At 43.6% G+C, this 14,963-nt stretch overlaps 1 protein-coding gene across 1 annotated transcript in view; it reads left to right on the top strand.

Annotated features, from left to right (window-relative positions):
- Positions 1-14,963, top strand: part of UTP20 (UTP20 small subunit processome component) — a 966,235-nt gene that overhangs the window by 751,070 nt on the left and 200,202 nt on the right. The window contains exon 48 of the mRNA XM_069229033.1: positions 1,320-1,436. Within this exon, the coding sequence (XP_069085134.1) occupies positions 1,320-1,436 (117 nt within the window). The remainder of the gene's footprint in view (positions 1-1,319; positions 1,437-14,963) is intronic.

Here is a 14,963-nt window from a genome sequence, read left to right as displayed (position 1 = left end):
ACATTGAGTGGCTGGGTGCAGTGACCTTTGGCAAGACAGAGTAGGACTATTAGGGCCTGCAGTTTGTCTGCTTTTAAGCTAAGTCTGATTGATAGCCTCTAACTATGCATCTGGAAAAGGTGTTCTATTATGTAATTTAGGAATTATTGGTGTTTGCCAAATCTAGGGTTATACATATTTTAAAATAATAATCCATGGCTCTGAACAATGACCTTTGGCGTGGGGGTAGGGGTTTTGGGGGTTTGAATTCAGCTGGAGGATAGGTTTGAGTCTTGCAGGGCATCATGAAGGCTAAATCTGATTTTAGACTTTTTTAGGCTAGTCTGTCAGAGAGTGAATACCAGTTCCAAGCCAGGACCCGGGGTGTAAGAGCCAAATTTTAAACAACACCTGATCCATATAGCTGATGTCAGACATGTCTAGCAATGTTCTTGGTCCGTGAACATTGGTTATTCTTGCAAATTCACCAATGAATTCCATGAAGCTTCTTGAACACCTCTAGTACTTATATTCTAAAACTTCACCCTTCTGTAAATGTTGTGGTTTTGAATTGTGACTTCACTCTATTTTCTTTCAGTTTTTTCTATTTGTTTGCAAGAATAGGGGGTGAATGATGGTTCATAATTGGTTCCATTTGCCAATTATTGATTGAGGGTAGGACAAATCACCGTAGGCACTGTTTCCTGTCTGAAGAATGTTTTAATATGATGTGTGTAAGGATGGGAGTTAAGGCCTGGTTCCATTCATTGTTAAAAAACATTTTCTTGTATCTTTTAGTGTGCCTCTGATTCTTTCACTATTTTGTGTGCCTAATCGTTTCAGGGTTCTACTTACTGTTTGAGATTTTTGCTCTTGTTAGCAGATTGTCCTAGCACTAGAATTTCCATGAAAGGAGAGTTGTTGTCTTGTTTGCACATTTCAGTGTTTAAGAACTGTATCTGATCAGTGCTGACTTTGGAGAAAGTCTAAGAAAACCAAAACTGTGACGAATGCGGTGCTTAAATTAACTCAGCTTCTGCCAATTACTCTGAGGAACATTACATTCTATTGGTTATGATTACTGTGTTATTACATACCGAGACCATATGCAAATCAGTCTTGACTCTGCCTCAGTGGGGACAATCCTGTTTGCTTTCTATATTTTTACTGCAACAAACAACACAGTGATGGAAGGGTTCCTTTAATTTTAGTTCCCTCTCTAAGTATTTTTACCTTCACCAGCCACACAGAGCTAATCCATCTTTCTTCGCATATCTGATATAACCAATTTGATCGATGCCGTTTTGAAGTGTGAAAAGCTCATGTTTCAATTTTTCCAGCTGCTTCACATGAGCCTCAAGAAATCCAAAATCAACTCCTCAGATGAAGAAATTTTGGAAATGTTAGATCCCTTTGTCCAGCTGCTCATAGAGTGCTTGCAATCTATGGATGTGAAGGTAAGATGTGAATAGTTATGTTTCTTCACTTTTACTTCTCTTTCCCTGTGCATCCTTTACCTTTTGTATGTCAGATAATCTAGTTATTTGAGTATTTGTTTTCTCCTTTTGGGTCATATCTGTTTTAAAGTTATATATTAGCCTAACAGCTGGAGTTTTTCCTAATTTAGCCTATATGCCACAATTCTTCTGAAATACAATGTGGAACTTTATTGGACTTAAGATCAAGGATTTCTTTTTTTTTTTAAGAAAACCATTGCTTTTGTTTTTTGGCACATGAAAATGCACGGAAGATTAGATTACGATCCAGATACACGTGTGAGCATGGGAACTGATACTGATGACAACATGTATGTACGTATATTGTATTTGTATAGTGAAAATCTAGCCTAACGCTTGCTGAACACTGTTTAGTGTAATAAGCAAAGATAATCAGTGGGTGATTTGAGAGGAACCTAGGTTTGGAGAGTGGAGGTGGGATGTTACTTCATCATGATGTAATGTTCTTTAAAGAGGTGTGCCTTTCCTAAAGGCGAGCAAAGTTGGGACAGTCCTAACATTGGTCCCCTCTGATCACCATACCTACATGAACTGATATGGAATTTAGTGGATAATTCAGGAGATAGACCTAGCTCACTAACCTCATTTCACAGAGGTTGCACAGCAGTCAATAAGAGATTGACTTGAATGGTATAGAACCAAAAAGATAAAGCCAGATGTTGGAAATGACCATCTTTTTGCATGGTAGTCCCCCCAAGATTTTTGCCTTGACTGTTTGTGTTGGCCTTAGAACTCTGTGCACTTTACCTCTTGCAAACCAAGTGCCCATTCTCCCCCTTTAAACAGGTTTGGTTTATTTCATTTTCCTCTAAGTCTCTAGTTTATGGTACCAAGTGGACCCAGGGTAAAATCTACCAGTGGATGGCAGCACTCATTGTACGATCCACTGCGGTGGCCCTGTAAAGCATGTCTCCAGGTCTACCATTGTTGCCAGCCTGTACAGTTATAAAACTGGAATATGACCTGTCAAAATAATCCCTTTTTGACAGGCTTACACCTTACTTATAAGTATTACTAGGTCACCCATAAGTAGGTTTTATTGCTCACAAGGCAGGGTTATGGTATCTAATAGTAGGATATACCAAATGTGAATGTTAAACATGTCTTTACAGTGAAAATGCCCTAAAACTATTTTCATTGTAGCTGGGATGACTGTTCCATAGAAAAGTGTTAGAATGTAATATTAACTTTAGCCACTGTTATCTCCATCTAGGAAACAGCTATTCATTTAATTTGTGGACTTTTTGAAATATTTATTCCAAGCCCAATTTACTGGAAAAGTCACATTCGTAATAAATATTTTGGAAAGAAGACTTTAAAAAGTTAACTTTGCCTTGCTTGAAGTCCATGGAATCTAAATCTGCATTTGTTCTCTCAACTCTTCTCCCAACTCTGCAAGCCCATAATTAGCATTTCAGTATGCATAAATGAGGTGTGAACTTCTTCCCTGGACTGGGATAAAAGACCTTGGTTGTGGGGGAGTTTTTGCTATGCCCTTGTCGGGATGGCTTGTAGACTGGGTCCAAGGACTTGATTAACGTCTACGAGGCCTACCCCTGCAAGTAGATATAGCTAACACCCAGGCATGCACCCTTCTTGTGTCCTTGCCTCTCCTCATAGCCTCCCCTTCACCAGCCAAATTGGGCTCCATCACAATGGGCATCTTGTTGACATCACAGTATCAGGTCCAACTTGACTGAAGACCTGCTCGACATGTTTGCTGTGGTATTGCACATGACACTTGGGGCATACTTGAAATAAGTATCCCCTGTCATAGGCAATGTTGATTGATACTTAGACATGGCTATTCTTTTGCTCTCCCACACTCCATCTGTTCAGGCCCCAATCACAGTTGGTCTCGCTTTTTTACATTACAATGTCACAGACTGTTGGGTCTGCTGAGCTTAGATATAATATTTAAGTGCATACAAAGGAGGAAACAGAATGGCAAAACAGTTTTTGTGTATCCATTGTCTGATTGCTGAAAGCTCAATTTTGTTCTACCAGACTTCTGTCACTGATTTCCTTGGGGGGTACATGGACTGCTTAAAACTCGATTTCCATAGTACACTCCATATGCACAGCTCTAGCCCTAAGAGGCGAAGTTTAGTGTGGCTGAAGACTTTGGTCATCATGAAAATGTTCTAAGTGGGTAGAGTTAGCCCCGGACACTTTTGCCCCATTGGTTACGGCATCCCCAGGGGTCATTAACACCCAGTAACGTGTGTGAAGCATAAAAGTGGCACCACCAGGCACTAGAACACTCCAGGACCTGTGGAAGATCAGCATAGGACCTAACCTGCTGTCTGAGATCTGAGATGAGCCCTTCAGGACACTACCTGCTCTCCTTCTACCCAAGGGAACAAAGTGGACTTCAAGGGTCATAAGGCTAACCTCCTGTTAAAGCTACAGTAACACACAAGCTACAAGAGGCTTTTTCATGCAACTGCCCAGCTGCCCATCAGTGGCAAATGAACCCAAATTGGACGATCCTTCTGTTCTGCCACCCTGTAGTCTCTTAAGTGCTTCCCCTGACATCCTAGGGGGCTTTAGGAGTGTACTTGTTTGGTGATGTGTGAATTAAAGGGCTAAAGTCAGAAGATAAAATCTTGGACCAAGATGAATCTTGATAGTATACTTAACCTGCACTCCATTGCATCAGCATCAAATTGCTCATGGGTCATGTTCTACCGTGACCATTGACTATCATTCGAAATTTGTGCTTCTTGATGCCATTCCTGCTTACAGTGTTAAATATTTTAATCTCCGGTTCCCCTCATTGGACTTTTGTCATTTTGGTGTTAAGTGGTTTAATAAATTTTACTCTATTTTTCTACTTCCTTTTGGGATTTTTATTGTTTTGTATTTTGACTTTATTACAGTTTTAGTACTTACTAAATACTTTACACATTGGCTCCAAGTTAAGCCTGTCGCTTTGTGCCATAGCTATCATGGGGTTGAGCTCAATTATTTTAGTGACTTTAGTTGTTCACCCTGACAAGTATTGTAATTACTACTTGAGTTGGGTACTTACCCCTCTCAATCAATAACCCAGCTTCTTACATTGGCTTTCAAACTTGTTTTCATTTAAAGATACTTTGTTAGCTTACAGCATGATCTATTTGTTGGCAAATATTGAGAGTGTTATGGCTCAAAATACAAATCTTTGCAGCTCACTTTATGTGGTAAGCCACTTTAAGACAGATCCTAAAAATCATCATTTTGTAGGGTTTGGAGCAGTGCCTGCTGAATATCATAGATCAAACACCTAGCAAGCATTATTCGTAGGACTTAATGAACAATGTCAGGCTACACTTTATTAAATTAAAAGGTTGGGTATTCCTCATTTCAATGTTAGTTCTTTGAGTGGTATATGCTAGCTTTAAGGTTTTCTGTAGGTTGCTGAAACTGTTTTTTTCAGACCCTAATGTGACAGAGTACTTTATATTTGTTTTGTTTTTCTTTGACTTATTCAGGTGAATATAATTTGTAAAGATTGCAAGTGTTTAATTTCAAAAGTTCAATGGGCACTGTAGATTTCAGTATCACACAACAGACTAGGAATATTGGAAGCAGGCAAAGAAACATATTGATTGGCCTCTAAATGTAATGAACTGGCTAAATTATTTGTCCCTCTAAAGCACACACCTTGAGCAGCTACATTTAAGACTTGAAGGCATACTCTGCATATTATCCGTATATTGTTGATGAAATGGATCAGGTCAGAGAAAGAATTTTGAATTGACAGAAGGGAGAGAAAATATAAAGTAAATCAAAGAGATGACATGAACATCATGGATGATAACTGTGTTCCTCATTATTTTTGTGTGACCCTCTTCTTAGCTAAATTGAAAACATATAATTTTGTCAAGAAGATCTTCTGAGTGGACAAAGCCAAGGTCACCTGCAAATTTCATAAGACAAATAGCAGTCAGCAAAAAATAGGCACATTGATTCATAAAGTTTCAAATTATAAATGGTAACCATTTAAAAAAAAGTGAGTGGATTTCAACAAAAACACACATTCTTTGGTTGTTAAAAAAAAAAAAAACAGGACTTGATCATGTGATGGCAAATTGGGGATGATTAGAGTAGAGTGTTGTCTTGGACAAGGGAGTGCTGGTACATGGTGGATTAAAAAAGAGCATGCTGAAGAACAACATATTGCATGTAAGTAATACTAAATTAATGTGAACAAAACCCCAGTGTTAAAGAAGATGAAATGAATACATCCATCTTTAACAAGTAACTTTAAACATTTGTTAAAACAAATGGAAACATAGATGTCATAAATGTTGATTCTCAGAGCAGGCCCGTCATCTGCCACTCTGTTCAGCATAATATAACATTTTCTAGCTTTCTTTAACAAAGTTCAATTCTATAAAGTACATTTTTCCAAACAGCAGCCATTTAAAAACTTATCACAGAAAACTAACTTTCCCAGATAACAGCTGGAAAGTATGAACATAACATCATCCAATCAGGTAAAAAATGTCCATATGAAGACCTCTGCCTCTTTATATGTACCCTCTTTGTGTGCACAAATCATTCCCTGGAAAATGTCTTTATTGCTGTTTGGAACCCTGGCACCCTATTGAGGAAGAGAGTCAAAATCTAACTTCTAAAATGAACACATCTGTGAGTCACACACTAGCAAGATGGATACATTTACATCATATGAACTAGGACATGGTATAAAGCATCCACACCTTGTCAAAACTCAAGAAATAACATAAGGCAACAAGCAGTTTCCTCACCTTAATACCAAAAACAATGTACTTACTGGTAATGGGATGGAACTCAGAGGTACCTCATCAGGTGGGATAATCCTTGCCTCTGTCTCCTTAATAGAATTTAATCTTTCCGTTACAAAATCCAGGAAATTTCATATTCTGTTTCAGAACGGGACACGAAGATTACGCTAGTTTAAAGCTTGTTCCCCACCAACTGAATAATATCCACTACCGGCTTGAAGTAAAACCTCTTGAACATTGAGTCAGAGGGCCAATCCACTACATTAATGATATCTTCTGGACAGGCACCTAAGGAGAATGCCTTCCGTGCCATTGTCCGCCTAGTTGAATGTGCCCCAAAACTGTTTGTGTCATTGCCGGCCTCCTGCATCACCCATCTCACCCAACAGGCTATAGTGGGAGAGGAGACCACTTGGTACAGTTTACGTAATGCAATGAGGAGATGATGTTGCCCCGGAGGACGTACATACTCCATCATGTTTTCATATGCCTTCAAACATTTTACTACACACCATTAAGGAGAGTTGGCTAAGGTCGGATTCAAGATTATCCTGGAATTGGATTAAGTACATCTAGTCATTGTGAAGGCGACCCAATCCATTGGAAATACTGTACTTGTAATGTCGAAAGCTTGCACGTCTGACACCCTCCTGCGGGACAACAGGCACAAAAGCATGATCAATTCTGCCGAAAGCTCCTTACATGACAACCTGTTGGGTTGTCGGGATTTAAAAAGAGATTAAGGACCTGGTTAACATCCTAGAGAGCAGAGTTCATGGGTTCCAGGGGCAGCGAGGGACAAATCCCTCAAAGTAGCCTTCTCACAAAGGAGTGTTCCCCCATCGGTGCACCATGAATGCCTCGCTGAGATAGCTGAATGGAAGGAGTTTACAAACCTGTAAGCCATCCCATCCACTGCCAGGCTGGACAACAAATTGAGAACCTGAACTGTCTAAGACCATGGGATTCACACACCGTTGCAGGCACGAACTCATCCATCTTGCCCAGGCTGACTTATACCTCTTGACCATACTTTCTGCCTGGGCCTAAGAGAGGAGGACCTAAGTGTGTCTCAAAAGCCCTCGTTTTTTCCAGTGTTCCATGTAATCCGCCATGCTATGAGGTGTAACAAGCTGTCCAGGACCATCCGATGTGGGGACTGGGCTGAATCCAGGTGAAGAGTTGGAGACAGGGACTGAATGATTGGAGAATCTCAAGAAAATTCCATCAGAACTGGAAACCACATTTTCTCCACAGCATTATCACCATGACCACATCCCCTTGTTGTCTCCTCACCAGGGCCAACACCCTTGTATCATAGAGAACGGGCGAAAAGCATAGCCCCTCTCCCTGATCCAATCCTGAAGAAATGCATTGATTGCTGCTGCCAACAGATCTGGTCTCCTGTTGAAGAACTTGTCCATTAATGATCCAAACATGAGGAAAACAGGTCCACCGAAAACAGACCACATCTGTTTGAGATCCTAGTGAATACCTGGCTTTTCCAGCCTCCACAAGCACATGACTGGGAAATCATAAGAGTGCCAATCCGCTACTTGATTCGCCTGCCTGGGAAGGCATTCCGCCGTGAAGGTCTGAGCCATATCTGAGAGGGCTTTGGACCTTGTACCCCTTAACATACCGGACTCCAGAGATGTTGGCCATTTTCAAAAGAACACAGGATTGAACTCTGTCCCTGGTCCAGCATCAAACTAAAAATGATCCGGTGAGGAGTTCAAAGCAATTGATGTGTAATCTTTGTTTGTATTTGGACCATTTTCCACCTGTTTGATAGTTCTACACAACGGGCACTCCAGCCTAGCTTGCTGGTGTCAGATTTGAAGATTAGTTTCGGGTTGAACCAAAAATAGGTCTGCTGTTCCATGCTTCCATATGGAAAAGCTACCAAATTATTTCTTCCTTTGCTTAATCTGACAGGGGAACCAGCTGAGTGTAGGTCATCCCTTGCGGAGGTGGTGCACTTGTAGGTGCTGCAGCACCTGATAATGTTCCCTGAAAGATTGTTTGGATGGAAGATGAGAGAAAGATTACCAGACAAACCTGTAGGTTCTCCACCACAGGCTTGAGGATCTTCATGAAACACCTCGAGGAAGACAAGGAGTGTGGTGAATTTGAAGGCCTGTAAATGCCAAACAAACTGTAGGAACCGCTGATGCAGAGGAAAAATAGGCACCCTCAGATATGCGTCTTTCAGACCCAGGCATGCCATCTAGTCCTAGGGCCGTAAGACATCCCTGAAGAGATGTATTCCCTCCCACTTTAAGTGACACTACACCAATCACTCGTTGAACCCCTGTAGGTTGATAATCGGGCGTTGCCTGCCATCGCTCTTGTTGACAAGAAATAGGTTGCTGATTCAACTGTTGAGATGGAACACGGTTGGGCATTGGACTTTGCTTGTCCAGGAGGGCTGACACCTCCACATCTATCAGCATACACGCTGAGGGCGTTTCACTTGGTGTGGGAATCCACAGAATTCTATTTGGAACCCCAACACCATTTGCTGGACCCATGCGTCCAATGTGATCTCTAACAAGGAGTGGAAAAAATTCGCCAGATGGCCCCCTTCTTTTTGATGGGAAGAGTGGACTTTCTGTTAGAGGAACCTTGGACTGCATGACCCCTGGATCCTCCTCTTCAATGGGACCTCTGGCGTCTCGAGGGGAAGATGGTGCCAAATCGATGGGGGGAGTTGAGAGGAGAAGCAGCTGGCCAAGCAGCACCTGCCATAGCCAGCCTCTTGGAAAAACGTAGGTGTGAAAATCCTCTTAATTGAGGCCTGAGCCTTGTCTAGAGAGGTGAGTTGCCATGTACTTCTTTAACTCCTTAATGAAGGGATTGTCACGTAGGCTCTCATTATTCTAATGAGACTACTGGATTCTAAGCGGCAGAATTGCCCGCAGCGTGGGAGACTGAGTCTGACCCACTGCAGGTGACGCCTGTCGCTCCAATCTAGGTTTTGCTCCGGCCAACTAGCAGTGCCTCATCTCCACCTATGGACAGGGATGACTGGGCAGCCGAGCGCATGACATAATCGGTTTCTCAGGGAAACCGGGGTCACTCAGCTGACCTGTTGGTACTGGGAGACTGGGCATCCCAATTTGTATGAACCAGGCCGAGGAGCGGCTCCTCCATATGGGCGGAGGAGCGTCACCCCCGCCCCCAGCAGCAGCAACCGCTGCAAATCCTTTCACAAGGAAGAGATAATAAACGGTGTTTATCATCCCTTCCTTGTGAAAGGGGTGGGGCCTCGGGGTGACAAGTAGAGGGGAATGCACTGTGCACTCCCCTCACTGCGCATGTATGTTTAGCCGTCCGTCTCTGCAGTAGGCTGTTTTCAGAGCCTGCACAGGCTCCCAGTCTGCCTGGGAGCACCCAGCCAGTGCACTCCCAGCCAAAGCAGCGTCAGGATTGGGCACAGGGCAGGCTGGGAGCCTGTGCCTGCAGCCTTCAGAGGAGCGAAGAGCAGCGCAGCTGAGGTAAGTTTTAAAAAATAATTTATGTATTTTTAATTATTATGCGACCCCCATAACCTCCTCCTTCCACCCTGCTCGTCGCCCCGCCCCCAGGAATCCCCACGAGCCGCGACTGCCCAGGCCCTGGGACACAACACCCAATAGATCTGAATGGTAACTGCCTGGGACCGAGTCCCACCTGTAGGCGTACACAGCCACTCAAACAAACACAGGCCTGATGGGGCATCATATAGATAGAATATAGACCCCAAGGCCCTCGTTGAAATGGCACAGTGAGTATTACCGACCCATCACAAAGGAGCGCCTGTCCCCAGGTAGGTGGGCCAGAATTCCCCCAGAGGATGCAGCGGCATGCAACTTCAATCTTGCTTTCTTGATTGAAAGATGCAAGTCGTGAGAAAAGAAAGAGCCCAGAGCACACTGGAAAACTACCTAGGCTGCGTAAAGAGGACGAATTGCGGTCCTGCGACTCAAACACAAAGAAACAGGTTAATGACACATGAAACTCTGTAAAAACACAGTAACAGCAGGCAATTTGCACAAAATATTGTACAAAGGGCACTCATCTGAGGCTGCTTGAGCAGCGAAGAAAGAGGCAGAGGACTTCTTATGGACATCTGTTACCTGAGTGAGTGATGTTATTTCATGCTTCCCGGGTGTTTGTGGTAAAGTTATTTTTTCTCTGGATATGTTTCTAAATGGCTGTTTGTAGGAAGCTGGCTCTGTATATACTATTTCAAAGTAGGAAATAGTGTGCACAGAGTCCAAGGGTTCCCCTTAGAGGTAAGATAGTGGCAAAAGTAGATAATTCTAATGCTTTATTCTGTGATAGTGTGGTCGAGCAGTAGGCTTATCAGAGAGTAGTGTTAAGCATTTGTTGTACACACACAGGCAATAAATGAGGAACACACACTCAGACTTACTCCAGGCCAATAGGTTTTAATATTGAAAAATATATTTTCTTAGTTTATTTTAAGAACCAAATGTTCAAGATTTAGAGTTAATACTTTAAATGTGAGGTACTTCACTTAGATACTTTAGGAACATTGAGTGAAAGCAATATCACATACAGTCTTTGTAAAAATAGCAATAAGCTGTTATGCGTCGGGTGCAGAGTGTGAAGTCTCACGCTTCTGGCGAGAAACGTGCAGTCTTTGAAAGTTGCTTCTTTGTTGCAGAGAAGTAGCTGGTTTTGAACAGGGCCGCTGTTCACAGGAGTTTCTTGGTCCTGTAGTCCAGGGCAGTCCACTGAGGCTTCAGAGGTTACTGGTCCCTGTCGGATGCGTCGCTGGAGCAGGTTTTCAAAGTTGGAGACAGGCCGGTAGGGCTGGGGCTAAATCAGTTGTCGTCTTCCTCCTTCTGTGCAGGCTTGTAGGTCAGCAGTCCCTCTTCTTTCTTCAGGTTGCAGGAATCTGATTTACTGGCGTCTGGGGAGCCCCTAAATACTGAATTTAGGGGTGTGTTTATGTCTGGGAGGGCAGTAGACAATGGCTACTGTCCTTGAGGGTGGCTCAACATTTTGCCTTTTGTTGATGCTAGTTATAATTGAAAGTGTGCTGGGGTCCTGCTAACCAGGCCCCAGCACCAGTGTTCTTTCCCTAAACTGTACTTTTGTTCCCACAATTGGCACAGCCCTGGCACACAGGTAAGTCCCTTGTAACTGGTACCCCTGGTACCACGGTCCCTGTGGCAGGGAAGGTATCTAAGGGCTGCAGCATGTATTATGCCACCCTGGGGACCCCTCATTCAGCACATGCACACTGCCTCACAGCTTGTGTATGCTGGTGGGGAGAAAATTACTAAGTCGACATGGCACTCCCCCCAGAGTGCCATGTCCACAACCCACTGCCTGTGGCATAGGTAAGTCACCCCTCTAGCAGGCCTTACAGCCCTAAGGCAGGGTGCACTATACGACGGGTGAGGGCATAGTTGCATGAGCACTATGCCCCTACAGTGTCTAAGCCAAATCTTAGACATTGTAAGTGCAGGGTAGCCATAAGAGTATATGGTCTGGGAGTCTGTCAGTTACGAACTCCACAGTTCCATAATGGCTACACTGAAATCTGGGAAGTTTGGTATCAAACATTTCAGTACAATAACTTCACACTGATGAAAGTGTGGGATTTATTGAAAAATGCACAAAGAGGGCATCTTAGAGATGCCCCCTGTATACCAGTCCAATTCCTAGTGTTAGGCAGACCAGTTCCTGCCAGAACCAGGTGGGTTTCTGGCCACATGGGGTGAGTGCCTTTGTCACTCTGTGGCCAGGAACAAAGCCTGCACTTGGTGGAGGTGCTTCTCACCTCCCCCCTGCAGGAACTGTAACACCTGGCGGTGAGCCTCAAAGGCTCAAGCCTGTTGTTACAGCGCCCCAGGGCATCCCAGCTACTGGAGATGCCCGCCCCTCCGGACTCAGCTCCCACTTTTGGCGGCAAGTCCGGAGGAGATAATGAGTAAAACAAGGAGGAGTCACCCACCAGTCAGGACAGCCCCTAAGGTGTCCTGAGCTGAGGTGACCCCTGCCTTAGGAAATCCTCCATCTTGGTTTTGGAGGATTCCCCCAATAGGAATAGGGATGTGCCCCCCTCCCCTCAGGGAGGAGGAACAAAGAGGGTGTAGCCACCATCCAGGACAGTAGCCATTGGCTACCGTTCCCCAGACCTAAACACACTCCTAAATTGAGTATTTAGGGTGACCCTGAACCCAGGAAATCAGATTCCTGCAACCTACAACAAGAAGAAGGACTGCTGACCTGAAAGCCCAGCAGAGACGACGGAGACGACAACTGACTTGGCTCCAGGTCTCGAAGAACCTGCACAGTGACGCATCCAGCGGGACCAGCGACCTCTGAGGACTCAGAGGACTGACCTGCACCTAAAGGACCAAGAACCTCCCAAAGACAGCGGCTCTGTCCAGAAACAACAACAAAGCAAGCAACTTTAAAGAGACTCCAACTTCCCGCCAGAAGCGCAAGTCTTCACACACTGCACCCGACTCCCCCGGCTCGAGTTCAGGACAGCAAACACTACAGAGAGGAATCCCAGGCGACTCCAACGATGTGGACACCCTGAGTCGACCTCCCTGCACCCCCACAGCGACGTCTGCAGAGAGGATCCAGAGGCTCCCCCTGACCGCGACTGCCTGGTAACAAAAGAACCTGACGCCTGGACCAAGCATTTCACCCGCAGCCCCCAGAACCGAGAGGAACCACCTACCAGTGCAGGAGTGACCAGCAGGCAGTCCTCATCCTAGCCTCGTTGGTGGCTGGCCCGAGAAGCCCCCCTGTGCCCTGCCTGCATTGCCAGAGTGACCCCTGGGTCCCTCCATTGTTTTCAATTCAAAATCCGATGCCTACTTTGCACACTGCACCGAGCCGCCCCTGGGCTGCTGAGGGTGTGTTTTGTGTGCTTCTGTGTATCCCCCCAGTGCTCTACAAAACCCCCCTGGTCTGCTCCCCGAGGACACAGGTACTTAACCTGCTAGTATACTGGAACCGAAGCAACCCTGTTCTCCATGGGTGCCTATGTTTTGGGCCCTCCTTTGACCTCAGCACCTGACCATCCCTTTGTTGCTGGTGCGTTGGCTTTGGGGTTGCCTTGAACTCCAAACGGTGGACTGCCTATGCCCAGGAGACTGATTGTGTAAGTGCTTTACTTACCTGAAAAACTAACTATTACTTACCTTCTCCAGGAACTGTTGATTTTTGCAGTGTCCACTTTCAAAATAGCTTATTGCCATTTTAACCAAAACTGTGTTTACTACTGTTTTAAATCAAAGTTCTATACTTACCTGTGTGAAGTACCTTGCAATTTATGTACTCACCTACAATTTGAATCTTGTAGTTCTAAAAATAAATTAAGAAGATATAGTTTTCTATATAAAAACCTATTGTCCTGGAGTTAAGTCTTTGAGTGTGTGTCCTCATTTATTGCCTGTGTGTGTACAACAAATGCTTAACACTACCCTCTGATAAGTCTCCCTCTCAACCACAGTGCCACAAAATAGAGCATTAGTATTATCTAATTTTGCCACTATCAACCTCTAAGGGGAACCCTTGGACTCTGTGCACATTATCTCTCACTTTGAGATAGTATATACAGAGACAACTTCCTACAATGGTGGTTGGCTCTCTTCTGTTCTGCTGCACACCATGCATCATGTGATGATCGGTTTATGAAGCTGTCAAGAGGAACAGGTTTCTTTTCGTATTAGAACTACTTCCAAACTGTTGCCATTGTAACCATCTAATCACCTCTGTGTTAACAAATCAGGTTCAACCATATTAATGAGAATACATCAATACCTTGAAGGATGATCTAGGATTCTGAGGAAGGGTCAACAAAAAATTGATCCACAGGGTTGAAATGCGTATGAATATTTTACACACTTCATTTTAAAACCTTTTTGTGAAATTTATTTAATGTCAAACAAATAACACATTGTTACTGCTCATGTATACTAGGAATCTATTTCAGCACTATCAAACTAAAACAAGCAATACCAAATCAATGACACAACACTTCTTTCTAAAGAACTCACTGTTATTACATAAATACGAACATCCTTGATATTCTCATTTTTTTAAAACTGTGATCTACACACTCGTTGCAACACATTCCCAATTTCTCACCCAACATGTTTGATAACAACAGTTCAGTGCTGTGGTAGCTACCTCCTGTAACGTAATTTAATAATATGGTTTCTCTTTTATTCATTTTCTTGAGTGTAAGCCACTTCTTTGTCTGTTTGTAAATATATGAGTAGTGTTTGAAACTTGTTTTTATTGTTGAATAATCTAAAGTAAAAAATCTAAAGTAATCGAGTTTCTGAGTACTTAACTACACAGGCCTGTTCAAACTGGCAAACCAACTTTGTTCTAGTCTTGTTGATGGTTCGGCAATTGGGTTGCTCACTTATTTTAATGCTTACCTGTGATTGAGGGGAGCGATTCTTTCCACTCTGCAAACCACCCACTGACTGTAGTTCATGACAGCTATACATTTTCTTGAACATGGGATATGCTCTAGAGAGCAGGGGGCTATTTTCTCTTATAAGAATACTTCTAAAGAAAAGCACTGAACACCGACAATCTCACTGCCTTTCAGACAAAGCCATATGGGTAGGTGTTCTATTTACAGCTTTTGGGCTCCTTTTTATGGATGTGACTTTTCCTGTTTTCTACTTAATTTATATTCTTGAAAAAGCAACTAGGATTA

Source organism: Pleurodeles waltl, chromosome 4_1 (genome assembly GCF_031143425.1).
Source record: "Pleurodeles waltl isolate 20211129_DDA chromosome 4_1, aPleWal1.hap1.20221129, whole genome shotgun sequence".
NCBI lineage: Eukaryota > Metazoa > Chordata > Amphibia > Caudata > Salamandridae > Pleurodeles > Pleurodeles waltl.
This window is presented reverse-complemented; position numbering and strand designations above follow the sequence as displayed.